Source organism: Bos taurus, chromosome 22, assembly GCF_002263795.3.
Source record: "Bos taurus isolate L1 Dominette 01449 registration number 42190680 breed Hereford chromosome 22, ARS-UCD2.0, whole genome shotgun sequence".
NCBI lineage: Eukaryota > Metazoa > Chordata > Mammalia > Artiodactyla > Bovidae > Bos > Bos taurus.
The window spans coordinates 4,618,759-4,631,237 of record NC_037349.1 but is presented as its reverse complement, the minus strand read 5'-3'; the positions used below and the strand labels follow the sequence as shown (position 1 = coordinate 4,631,237).

General features: G+C 39.0%; 1 protein-coding gene across 9 annotated transcripts in view; it reads right to left on the bottom strand.

Moving 5' to 3' along the window:
• Positions 1 to 12,479, bottom strand: part of RBMS3 (RNA binding motif single stranded interacting protein 3) — an 802,311-nt gene that overhangs the window by 27,330 nt on the left and 762,502 nt on the right. For 5 of the 9 annotated variants that reach the window (XM_010817553.4, XM_010817555.4, XM_010817556.4 and 2 more), the window contains 2 exons: positions 6,660 to 6,740; positions 3,762 to 3,889 (listed from right to left, as the gene is read on the bottom strand). In XM_010817553.4, coding sequence (XP_010815855.1) covers positions 3,762 to 3,889; positions 6,660 to 6,740 — 209 coding nt within the window. Of the gene's footprint in view, positions 1 to 3,757; positions 3,890 to 6,659; positions 6,741 to 12,479 lie in introns of those variants that run through there. The other 4 variants (XM_002696871.7, XM_015459478.3, XM_015459477.3 and 1 more) reach the window with 1 other exon arrangement.

The window sequence follows — 12,479 nt, the reverse complement described above, 5'->3', positions numbered from 1 at the left end:
ATTTGGAAGTTCTAGATATATTAGTCGAAAAATAAAAAGAAATAAAAGGAATCCACATTAGAAAATAAGTAAAACTATCACTCTTTGCAGATAAGATGATACTAAACACAGAAAATCCAAAGATTTTATCAGGAAACTACTAGAGCTCATCAGTGATTTCGTTAAAGTAGAATACAAAATCAATACCCAGAAATCTGTTTCATTCCTATGTACTAATAAGGAAAGATCAAAAGGAGAAATTAAGGAAACACTTCCTTTTACCATCACATCAAAAATAATAAAATACCTAGGAATAAATTTACCTAATGAAGCAAAAGACCTGTACTCCAAAAACTATTAACACTTTGATGAAAGAAATTGAGGATGACATTGACAGATGAAGAGATACATATATACCATGTTCTTGAATTGGAAGAATCAATATTGTCAAAATCACTATGTTTCCCAAGACAATCTTGAGATTCAATGCAATGCCTATCAAATTATCAATAGCATTTTTATAGAACTAGAACAAAAAACAATCTTAAAACTTGTATGGAGACATAATAGGCCCCAAGTAGTCAAAGCCACCTTGAGAAAGAAAAAAGAAGCTGGAGGAATCAGGCTCCCTGACTTCAAACTACACTGCACAGCTGTGTACTGGCACAAAAGCAGAAATGCAGATCAGTGGAGCAGGTGACAAAGCCCAGAAGTAAACCCATGCACGTGTGATCAATTAAGCTATGAGAAAGGAGGCAAGGCTTTACAACGGGTAAAAAACAGTCTCTTCAGTAAATGATGCTGGGAAAACTGGACAGCTACATGCAAAGGACAAAATTAGAACATTATTTAATACCATACACAAAAATAACTCAAAATGAATTAAGGACAGAGATGTAAGACTGTATACTATAAAACCCTTAGCAGAAAGCATAGGAAGAACACTCAGACATAAATCGCAGCAATATCTTTTTTGGCCCATCTTCTAAAATAACAGATGCAAAAAGCAAATATAAATAGAGCAACTATATGCCAATAAAATGGACAACCTAGAAAAAATGGGCAAATTCTTAGAAAGGTACAACCTTCCCATATTGAACCATTATTGTTTAATGGGACTTAATTACACTCAAAAGTTCTTGCACAGCAAAGTAAACCATAAACAGAATAAAAAGACAATGCACAGAATGAGAGAAAATATTTGCAAATGATGTGGCCAAAAAAGGGATTAATTTCTAAAGTATATAAATGGCTCATGCAGCTCAATATAAAAAAGAACAAAATAACCCAATCAGAAAATGTGCAGAAGACCTACACTGGTGTTTCTCCAAAGAAGACAGATGGATGGCCAAGAGGCACATGAAAAGACGCTCAACAGTGTTCATTCTTAGAGAAATGCAAGTAGAAACCACAATGAATGTCACCTCACAGCTGGCAGAATGGCCATCATCCAAAGTCTAGAAACAATAAACGCTGGAGAGGGTGTGAAGAAAACCCTCTTACACTCTTGGTGGGAATGTAAATTGATACAGCCACTGTGGAAAACAACATCGATATTTCTTTAAAAACAGAACTACCATATACCCAACAATCCCAATCCTGGGCTTATATCCAGAGAAAAGCATGGTTCAAAAATGTACATGCATCCCTGTGTTCACTGCAGCTCTGTTTACAATAGCTAAGACGTGGAAGCACCTTAATGTCCATCTACAGATGAGTGGATAAGGAAGATGCACATATATACACAATGGAACATTACCCAGCTATTAAAATGATGAAAAAAAACTATTTGCAGCAACATGCCAGAACTGGAGATTATCATACTAAGTGAAGCAAGTCAGAGTGAGAAAGACAAATAGCAGATGATGTAGTTTAGCACAATCTAAAAAAATGATAAAAATGAACCTATTTATACAGCAGAAACAGACTCACAGACTTAGTAAACTCATGGTTACCAGAGGGGAAAATGGTGGCTGGGGGAGGGATAAATTGGGAGTTTGGCATGGACATATACATATACATATTTAAAACAGATGAGGAACAACGACCTACTGTATAGCACAGGGAGATCTACTCAATATTCTGTGATAACCTAAATGGAAAAGAATTTTAAAAAGAATAGATATATGTGTAAGTAAAATTGAATCACTTTGCTGTACATTTGAAACTAACACATTGTCATTCAACTATACTGCAATATAAGATAAAAATTAAAAACCTAATAAAAAAACCAAAATGCATTATTTGCTATAGGTATTTCCTGAAAGTTTTATATATTTATATATATATAAATCATTATATAATATTGATAGTAGTAGTAGCAGTAATGATAAAATAATACCTTGTATTTGTAAGGTTAAGTCATATTCTAGCACCAGGGTCCTCAACCCCCAGGTCACAGACTAGTACCAGTCCATGGTCTGTTAGGAACCGGTCTGCAGGGCAGTAGGTGAGTGGCAAACGAAGCTTCATCTGTACTTATAGCCATTCCCCATTGCCCCGGAAGGGACTGTCTAGTTGCAGGAAGACAAGCTCAGGGTTCTCACTGATTCTGCACTATGGTGAGTTGTGTAAATATATGACAGTGTGATGATAATAGAAATAAAGCACACAGTGAATGTAACCACCCCCTCACTGCCCCTCCCCATCCATGGGAAGCTGTCTTCCACAAAACCAGTCTCCAGTGCCAAAAAGGCTGGGGACTGTTCCTCTAGCACATTTAATTTGGAGGGTCCACTTGAGAAGTGAAACCACATACAGAAGGTGCCATTAACGTGATTAAATCTTTTAACAACAAATCGCTAAATGTGAATTGAGAGCAAAGAAAACTTATGATCAAGAAATGAGCACCACTCATTTGCACCACTCTTCTGCAAACAGGAAGAGTCTTTGGGAATTCTTTATCCAGCAGGGCTTTGACCATCACCTACAAAGTAGAACAGTTACCATGAGAGAACTTCTGTATATAGACTGAAGTTCTGTTAATTCATTCGGTTTCCATCAAAACCACTCAAATTTTAATCTCCATGATATTCCACACAAAGCCAACTGTACTTGGCTTTCTAAGTGACTTAAGGCTTGTCAGCAGTAATTCTGACTCTCTGATTTTTGCTTTGCCATTTAATTCCTGAATCTCTACTCCATATGGTTTTATATTTCTCCATACTCATTTTCATAAACTGTTTTGCTGGGTAAGCTTGAAGCACTCTTGCCAGGGGCATGCTGCTGTCTTCGTTTAAGAATGACACCAAGACCACAGTTCAGGCACACTGCAGTGTCAAGTGGGAACACTGCAGTTTTTCCAAAAGTATATGTGATAGAATTGTTTTGTAAAAATGGCTACAATGCCCCTTCCTCTTGGTAGTGAATTCCTACATTATCTTTGGGGTTGGCCAGATGATTTGCTTTGGCCTATGGGACTGAAAACATGCTGGTCATCTGGGCACCTCTTGCTGTTTTCTGAATTCTGAGACTTCCATGGTCAGCGTCACCTGGCTCCATGTTATCCATCCCACAGCCATCAGACGACCGACGCCCAGAAGCAGAACTGTGATGTTCAGCTGCTGTGCCCAGATGCTCACACAAGCCCCGTCAAGAGCAGGAGAAGCATTTGCCTGAAGTTCGCCCAAATGCCAACCCGCAGAATCATGAACTAAATTTTTGTCACTGAGTTTGGCTTTGGCATGGTCTCTACCGCAGCTAAAGCCAGCAGATGCCACATGAGAGGGTGAAGTCCAGATGGCAGATCTGGAGGGACAGAGTTTAGCACGGCCAGCACTTACTTGGACTGTTGGTAGGAATACGCAGATGCATGCTCGCTGGCTGTGTCCACTGCTATCTGCTGCTGCTGACCACTCGTGTCCTGGGACGAAGGTGCCACTGTCTGGGGAGAGGTATCAGCCACAACACCCTGTGGAGACAACAAGGACATAGGACCTCACTGGCTTGAGCAGAAGGGCTCCTTGCGGACGGACTGTAGGGCACGTCCCCGTGCTGTCTGGCACTGGGCTTGTGTGGAGTTGCACTCGGCTACATAAAGCCACAATAAACACTAGCAGAAAAGCCACAGAACTCATCTGAGGAATTTACCTCCATGTGTCACCAAGAAGATTTGCCATCAGAAGACCCTATAGCAGTCAAATGATCAGGAAATCATTTTGCCTGCAGGTAGAACTTTTAAACTGCAGCTGCCTGTAGCCACACTAAATAATAATTCCTTAATTAAAAAAGAGCATGCAGAATTCCTATAAAAACTTATACGTTTGAGCATTTTCCTGGGAATAAATTTCTCTACCCTGTCTCTACAATCTGGCAAAACAATGGACCTTACTACTAATAAAAATCTATATCCAGGTTTGGATTCTTCCTAAAAGGACATTGTCAAATACGCTTTCCCTTAAGGAATTTGATTTGTCTTATTTACTTTTATTTTTCTCGACATGAACTGGGATTCATTTAGAGGTTTCAGAAAAAGAAACTAACATCCTTAATTTTGATTTGCTCCTTCCTTTAGCCTTTTGATGGCTTCCGTTTCTCACAGATGCCAACAAGAATAGATTTCTTGAGTTGATCCTCACTCAGAAGTTATGTTTGGTTCTGAGAAAGGTTTGGTAGTTAGTCAACCTAGGGAGAGAATCCATATGACTACATTCTCCTGGTTGTACTTATATTATAGCCTTGGACTTCTGCAGAGATACAGGCTTTTGATCAATGTTCTGTCCTTAACAGAAGTTCCCTGAAATTGCTCCTCAAAATGTGAAAATTCTCCCTTTATGAATTCAATATTTTTTCACCCCTAATCTACTGTATGGTATTACACAGTTTTCTGAGTTTCCTACCTGCATTGACTTGTATGAATACTGGTGAATTTTCAATGACTGTTTTGACACAGAAAATGAATCAGTGCTTTCCTTTATAAGCACAACTCAAGGCAATATATCAGGGTATGCTTATATAATTCTTAGTGGTATACTTCTTTTTAAATCTCAGATTTATTGATATATTAGACTGTTTCCAATAAGCAATACTCTTAAGTGTGTCTCCTTGTTTTAGAGTCAGCAAAAACCTCAAATTCTGTAGATAAGCACCCACATTTGGTGTACAGATAGAGAGATGCAGATATGTGGCAGACATCGATGCTTAAGGCCACCTATGATGTCTAGGTTCATAATTTTTTCTCATGGCTTAGATGGGTTTTGATAGCTAAATCTAGCAAAGAACATATATTTTAATCACATACTCTCAAAAATCTGAAAAGCTAATTAAAACCTCTTTAATAGTGAAACATTCTCAAGGGCTTATAGGTCTGGAACACATAAAAGATTAACACGTTTTTCTTCCTTGGTTTCCTAAATGACACAGTACTGTCCTCTTAAATGTCTGTGCTTCCCAAATCTTGGTACTAGCAAACATCGGTAACACACCAAAAACAAGCAAACAAACATATATTTTGAAAAGATCCAATTTCATCTCTCAAAATTTCACCTAATCTGTGTGGCTCCAGAGGTTGGAAGAGTCATGCTAGTCTCCCACATTGAGTGGTACTGACGTGAGGAGCAGCAACAGCTGGACTCCAGAGGAGTCCCAGCTGATGGAAGACATCCACTGTGACCATAACAGCAAATGGGCATCAGGAGAAGGTGAAGGAGGGCTGGGAGCAGGGAGAAGTCTATACCTCTGAGTTCTCATCATAGTCCTCATAGCTCTATGCCCCTCCTATCCAGTATCTTTCTGGCTCTGTCCAGTAAAACAGTGTAGAGAGGAAATGGATTTAGCCCAATGGAGAGAGAGGAGAGGAGAAAGCTCCCAGCAAGGCCAGCATGACTTTATCACTCATGGTCTGCACCAACCAGAGTGGTACGTTCTCCTCCTTTGTCTGTAGGACGCCACAGTCCCATCAAGGTTCACTGGTGAGAGCAGGGGTCCTTCGTCTTTAGTACACAAAAGAATCACCTGGCATCCTTTAAAAATTCTCAGGTGCAGTCCACAGCCTGGACCACATCAGACTCTGGCAAAAATCACTATTTAAAAAAAAAATCTTGAAGTAATTTCAACATGCAGAAAAATTTGAGAACCACTGCTCTAATCCAGTCCTTCTTAATTTTTAATGTGCGCCTTGATCCTTACGGGCTCTTGTGAAAATGCAAATTCTAATTCAGTAGGTCCAGGTAGAGTCTGAAAGTTTGTATTTCTAACAGGCTCTCAAGTGGTGCTGCTCATGTTGGTTTAGGGAGTACCGTTGGAGTAACAGGGCATCGGAGAACGGGCTTATTCAAAAGGCTTCAAATGTTTCCCTTCCTCTTTCTGATTGTTTGTGGCTCACATTTGATGGAGTAGTTATTTGATCTTTGGTCTTTTCTCTAAGCATACCTGTGGCGGATTCATGTTGATATATGGCAAAACCAATACAATATTGTAAAGTTAAAAAATAAAATAAAACATTTAAAAAAATAGTGGTGTTCCTCTGAGACCTGGATACCAAATTTGCTCGTGTCCTGTGCAAAGCAAGGCAAAGGCGTGTTCAAGTAAAGTCCATACTTTGACAGAATGAGCTTGCAACTGCAAACTTTCAAGTAGCACAACAATCACCACTAAGGATTTGGGGGGTTTACAGTGGGCCCTGGTGCTCGAGGCTGAGATTTATCTTCCTAACCTCGTTCTGTAAGAAGAGACGGACTTACTTCAATGGAAACAGCTGTCGGAGGCACAGGCGTGTACTGGGGGATGTAGGTCCCTTGCATAGGAGCCGCGGCAGTCATGTACTGGAGGAAATCAAAGAGAAATGCAGATGAACTTGGGCATGCGGCCAGCAGGAACAGTGACAGCACGTAAGACTTTTCCATGTGTGGCCCCCGCCAGTGCGTGATTAAACTTAAAGTCTATTTTGACCGAAAATAATGCAGTTTCTAGCAGTATAGAATAGCCATCTCTTATTGATTCAGAACCAACAGAAGCCCACCTCTCCAGCATCAGTACAAGTTCATTCTTCCCACCCCCTCATGTTGTCCTGAACATTCTACATTAGCTCCCAAACATCTCACTTTCACATCCAAAACACAAATGCCTGCCAGGTGGGCAGGGATGACCTCTGTTTTTTCCTCCATTTTACTGCTAGCACATAGTAGGCTCTCAACAGATTATTTGTTGAATGAATAAATCATGAATAATCAATAATTAATAAATAAATGAAAATTATGAAAAATAATTCTTTTCTAACTAAAATAGAGGGCTAATGTAAGAAAACTTATCTACCAACAATCACAATTGGCAAATGTTATAAATTCTTTTGTCATTTGATAGCTTTTTTTTTATAAATAAATAGTGTTCCAGATCATCTTGAAATTGCTTTTTTATCCTCCCCCCACTCCATGTCACTGACAGTATTTCCTTTTCCACTCCTTTAATTCTCTAAATTTTCTTCATCTAAATGAATGATACAATAGTTCAATCATTTTTCACTAAGTTGTAGTAATTCAGTAAAATATTCAGTAAACTATGTGTTGGGGATAACATGTATTTTGGCAACAAAAAATTGAAGACGCAGAAAAATTATATGCCCACCTCTGTAAGCACAAAGCATGGCCCATATTCCTGTTTCTATTATACATAGCCTCTGACAAGTTGAGGTTCTACTCTTTTGAGGGTGGAATCTTCCATGGAATCAACTGTATTTCTGAGTTTCTAAACTTCATCATCACAAAATTTCAGAGCCAGAATCATCTAATGAAAACAAGGCTTCTCAAAACACAGTTTCATTGAAATAATTCTTATGGAAACAACAAGCCCATGATTCTTTATTCTTCTAAAGTCGCTACGTTCACATATGAAGGGCACCCATAAATATGCAAAATCTAAATTACAATGTTATGCATTGATAGGTACTTTCAGTATCCAAGAGGCATGATAATTCTGAATCCAGGGAAATAATCTGAATGGAGATTGGCTCATCAGATGTTGTTTACTATTCATGGAGAAATAGAGCAACTCTGGACAAATGCTTCTCCATCCTAAACGAGCACTGTCCTCCTAATTCTGTTTGCTGAAAATAGAGACAACCTTAGTGAAGCAACCCTAAATCAAACAAGCCAAACTGCTGCCCGTAATCCATGTGTTACTGCTGATAACAACTGCATGCAATTCCTATCAGTACAAAAACAACCTTGTAATGTGGACTAAGGACAACCGTTTGCAAGGCTTGGGGATATTACTAGTTTAGCTTCATAGCTGAAACTTATCAGAGATTTCTGCACCCCATGCTCTGTGCTCTCACAGAGGTCATCACTCTTCTATTAAAATTGTCCAGGCTCTCATTTTCCTAAGGCATGGACCAAGTGTTACGTATGCCTGCATCTTCCAACATCCTATGCTGTGCCTGGTATTTAGTAGAAAAACCGTTCAGTGGCTGAATAAAAAGGCTATGCGAAGAAAGTCTTCCATTTCCAATTACACATCTTGTATGCCTCTTAGCCATTGATCATTCTGAATTCTGTATAGAGACTTCCCCACCCCTATAAAGTGTTCATATAACTTTTAAATACATTAGCCCACTCTGCTCATCACTGTCCCTGTGTTCTTAAGCAGACAGTTACTCGGGGATCCAACTGCTGTCAGTTTTTCAAAAAAGTACAGACCTCTGGAGTCACATTTCAGCAAATATTATTTCATATCTAGCACCCATGGCAAGTGTCTGCTTTGCCAACCAAACTGTCCCAGAAAGTGTTGGAGGTAACAGTTCCTTGGCCATTTCAGATGGGTGGTTTGCTTGTGTCCTACGGGTTTTAAGCATCTCTTAATTTACTATTACCTATGCCTTTTTTTTTTTTTTTTTTTAGAATGTTACCTCAGCTGGGGGAAAAAAGCTTTCTGTGTTTCAGTGCATTTGAGCAATTCTGCATAATGTAGCCTCTTGGATATGACTGCGTGCATGCTCTGTTGTGTCCTACTCTTTGCAACCCCATGGACTGTAGCCCAGCAGGCTCCTCTGTCCATGGGATTTTCCCAGCAAGAATACTGGAGCGGGTTGCTATTTCCTTCTCCAGGGGATCTTCCCAACCCAGGGACCGAACCCATGTCTCTTGCATCTCCTGCACTGGCAGGGGGATTCTTTTCCACTAGTGACACCTGGAAAGCTCTCTTTGCTATAGACACAGAATTTTAAAACTCTGAGAAATCAGGTTTTACAGAAGAATGGCACTTTACATCAGTCTCTCAACCTTTTTCTCTTTAGCACCTACTGATTTTGCTTACAACTAGTACTTTAAAGAATATACTTTGGAAAAAGTTTAATTAGATATCAGAAATCCTAGTAGATGTGTAGAAAGTGGGACTATATTTTTACCGATAGAGTTAATACTCTCTGTGGCTCATGTTCTACGCTTTGGTCACGGTTTTCCAAGAGGTACAACTCTGAGGGAGTCAGAGGATACTCCCTCACTGATCTTGGTATTTTTTATGCCAGAGGTAGTAATTTCAAACTTTGCAATTGTCATCAGTGACTGTGGGTGTCCTTCTTATAAGAAGGCAGTGTCTCTGGATACTGCCTGACCTACCCCTGGTCCAGTGTCCACATCGCTAAGAAGAACTTTCTGTGAATTAGACACAGGGGCATGTGCTGGGGCCACACAGAGCACTATCCATGACTTCACATGAGAATCCACCTCACTTTCAGACCTCTTGTGCCCAACTAGGGTTCTCAAGTAGTGTAGTTAGTGGAAAGCGTTTTGTGTGATTCTTTTCTATAAGTTTCTTGAAATCATGCAGAGTTATCCAAAACCTCATCTCTGTTCTATTGAGTAGAAGGAATCTGTAAATCTTCACACCTTCCGTGGCATTTGATGAGGTTATGAAAATAGTCAAAACTGAAGTGCTTATAGTTTAAATTCTCAGTCATCTTCTCTTCAGAACAACACTGAGTTAGGCAGGATGGCTCACCCATTTTACATACTGACAAGCTGGGATATACTGTGAATGCACTCCAGTTCTGTAGGACTGAGTCCACTTTTCTGTCAACTTCATGACTTTTAAAATAAAATCCTAAGAGTTTCCACGATCATGACTGTGTGTGCGTGCTTCAGCCGCTCTGTTGTGTCCAACTCTTTATGACCCCATGGACTGTAGCCCGCCGGGCTCCTCTGTCCATGGGAGTTCTCCAGACAAGAATACTGGAGTGGGTCACCATGCCCTCTTCCAGCAGATCTTCCCAACCCAGGGACTGAACCCAGGTCTCATGCATTGCATGCACATTCTCTATCATCTCAGCCACCAGGGGAGCCCATGACCATGTATAATATGCCATGTATAATTAAAAAAATAACATTAATAATTGGAGTTCCAATTAAGAGATATAGAATAATAATGCCTTAACATTTTATTGTCATTTCATTTCCATAGATTTTTAATTTTCACTTTATATTCTGAATACCTAATTTTCTTCTAGAAGAGCTACTATCCCTTATGCTTATTTTATAATTTAACTTTATGCTGCTCTTCTGAACAGAACTTATAGAGAGTTTTTAGTACAAATGCAATCAGCTCAGTTCAATGTGTTGTATATTTTTTATTTAAAAGAAAAACCTTTCTGGTTGCTCGTTTTTTTTGGTGTCACATAAAATCTAACAGAGCTGGAGAATGTTGTTTTAAAATTAGGGACAGGCTTATTTTAAATAAGTCAAAGCTATGGAGTTTATACTCTGTAAGACTATTATTATCTCTCGATAAACTTTTGCAGTAAAACTTTTCTGTGGTAGACATATATTTTCTAGGGTAAAGCTTCAAGATGTGACAGACTTGTAAAATTAGGCACAGGAGCTTATAGGAAATGGCTACAGCCATGTGCAAGATCAACTCTCAGCTTTAGGTAACTGGTGGAAATACCTCTGAACTCCCTCTGCAAGCATTCAGTTTGGTTTCCTTAAGACCAAAGATAAACTACAGTCAGAATTGACAATGCAGGCTGCACAAATATGGTTTAGATCTCAGTGCCTAAGACTGCTTTCTTTTTATCCAGCTAATAAATGACTAAAACCTAAGAAGGACCTGTGATATAAAAACTCTGCTGTTTGACTTCATACATTTCTGTGGATTACTTATTAAAACCAAAACAAGAATGGATGTCTATCCTTTAAGCTAATTTACTTTACTGGTTTTTCTCAAAAACTACAAAATATCTTCCATAATTCTTTCATGAGTACAACTTATTCTGGTTTTTTTTTGATACATTTTGATATTTCTTTCTTTTTTTTTTTTTTTTTTTGATACAATGGCTGATGGGAACCATATTACAATGAGATGATATAGATACAATGGATAAATCCATATATTTCCCTGTTGGTGGCAGCTCAACGTTTTGACATTCCATGGATATGTCTTTTTTGGTAAACAGGTTGATGATTTTCACATATTCTGAAAGCACTGGGTTTTCACATGGCATATGCTGGAAACCCAAATAGCCATTTTCAAACCCACAGAATAAATTCCAGACTCCATCACTTGTTCCAAGAAGTCTAGACACTGCATCACCAAGATAGTTACATGAAGAGAGAAAAAAAATGATGAAGTTAGAGAGGAATTGTGTTTTTACTTATTTAATTTAGAACAAAATATTTCTGTTACTATGGACTCGTTGATTATTTCTGAAGAAACAAAAAAGTGAAAACTCCAAATTTTTAGTTCCTGATTTACTTCCCTCCCAAAGCAAAATAAGATTTTAGAAAGTTTTATATAGTTCCTGATGGCAAAGTTTTCCTTTTACTTATCTGTACAGCAAAGGGAATCCCCACATTTCAATTTTTGAAATTTCCTAAAATAATCAAACTTGCTCATTTGAGGTTATTGTTATATTATGTAGGTTCTTCAATGGGTGTGCCTAGTCCTTGCTATGTAAAGTGAGTTAGTTGCTCAGTGGTGTCTGACTCTTTATGACCCTGTCCATGGATTTCTCCAGGCAAGAATGTTGGAGTGGGTTGCCATTTCCTCCTCCAGGAGATCTTCCTGACCCAGGGATAGAACCCAGGTCTCCCACATTGCAGGATTCTTTACCATCTGAGCCAGTTCTTGCAATAACATTCAAAAATCAGTGTAACAAACTTCAGCAAGAGTAGTTGTTTAGGTCTTATCAAACTCAGATAGTCACTGACAAGGATAGAGGGAAGGCAGTTAAGCAGAGAAAGCGGAAATTGGTACTGGATGATGCTAACAGCCTGAGGCATGAATCACTGTTGGGACCATCTAATACAAAGTTTCCTTTCACAAAAGAAGCTGGAGGATAAAGGAAATAGCCTGAGTGGCTTGGGGGAGGCACAGAGTTACATTAGGTCAAGGTACTCCTAATACCTGAGTTCCCACAGTTATACTGCTTGGATTTGCAAAATTCTGTCATCTTAGAACTGGGGAGAGAATTAGTATCATTTCACTCGCTTACATTGGCTAAGTAGTAAAAGCTGCCTGGAGTATAATTCTAGGAATGTCTTCTAAGTCTCCGTGTCACTTGATGGATGAGAGAC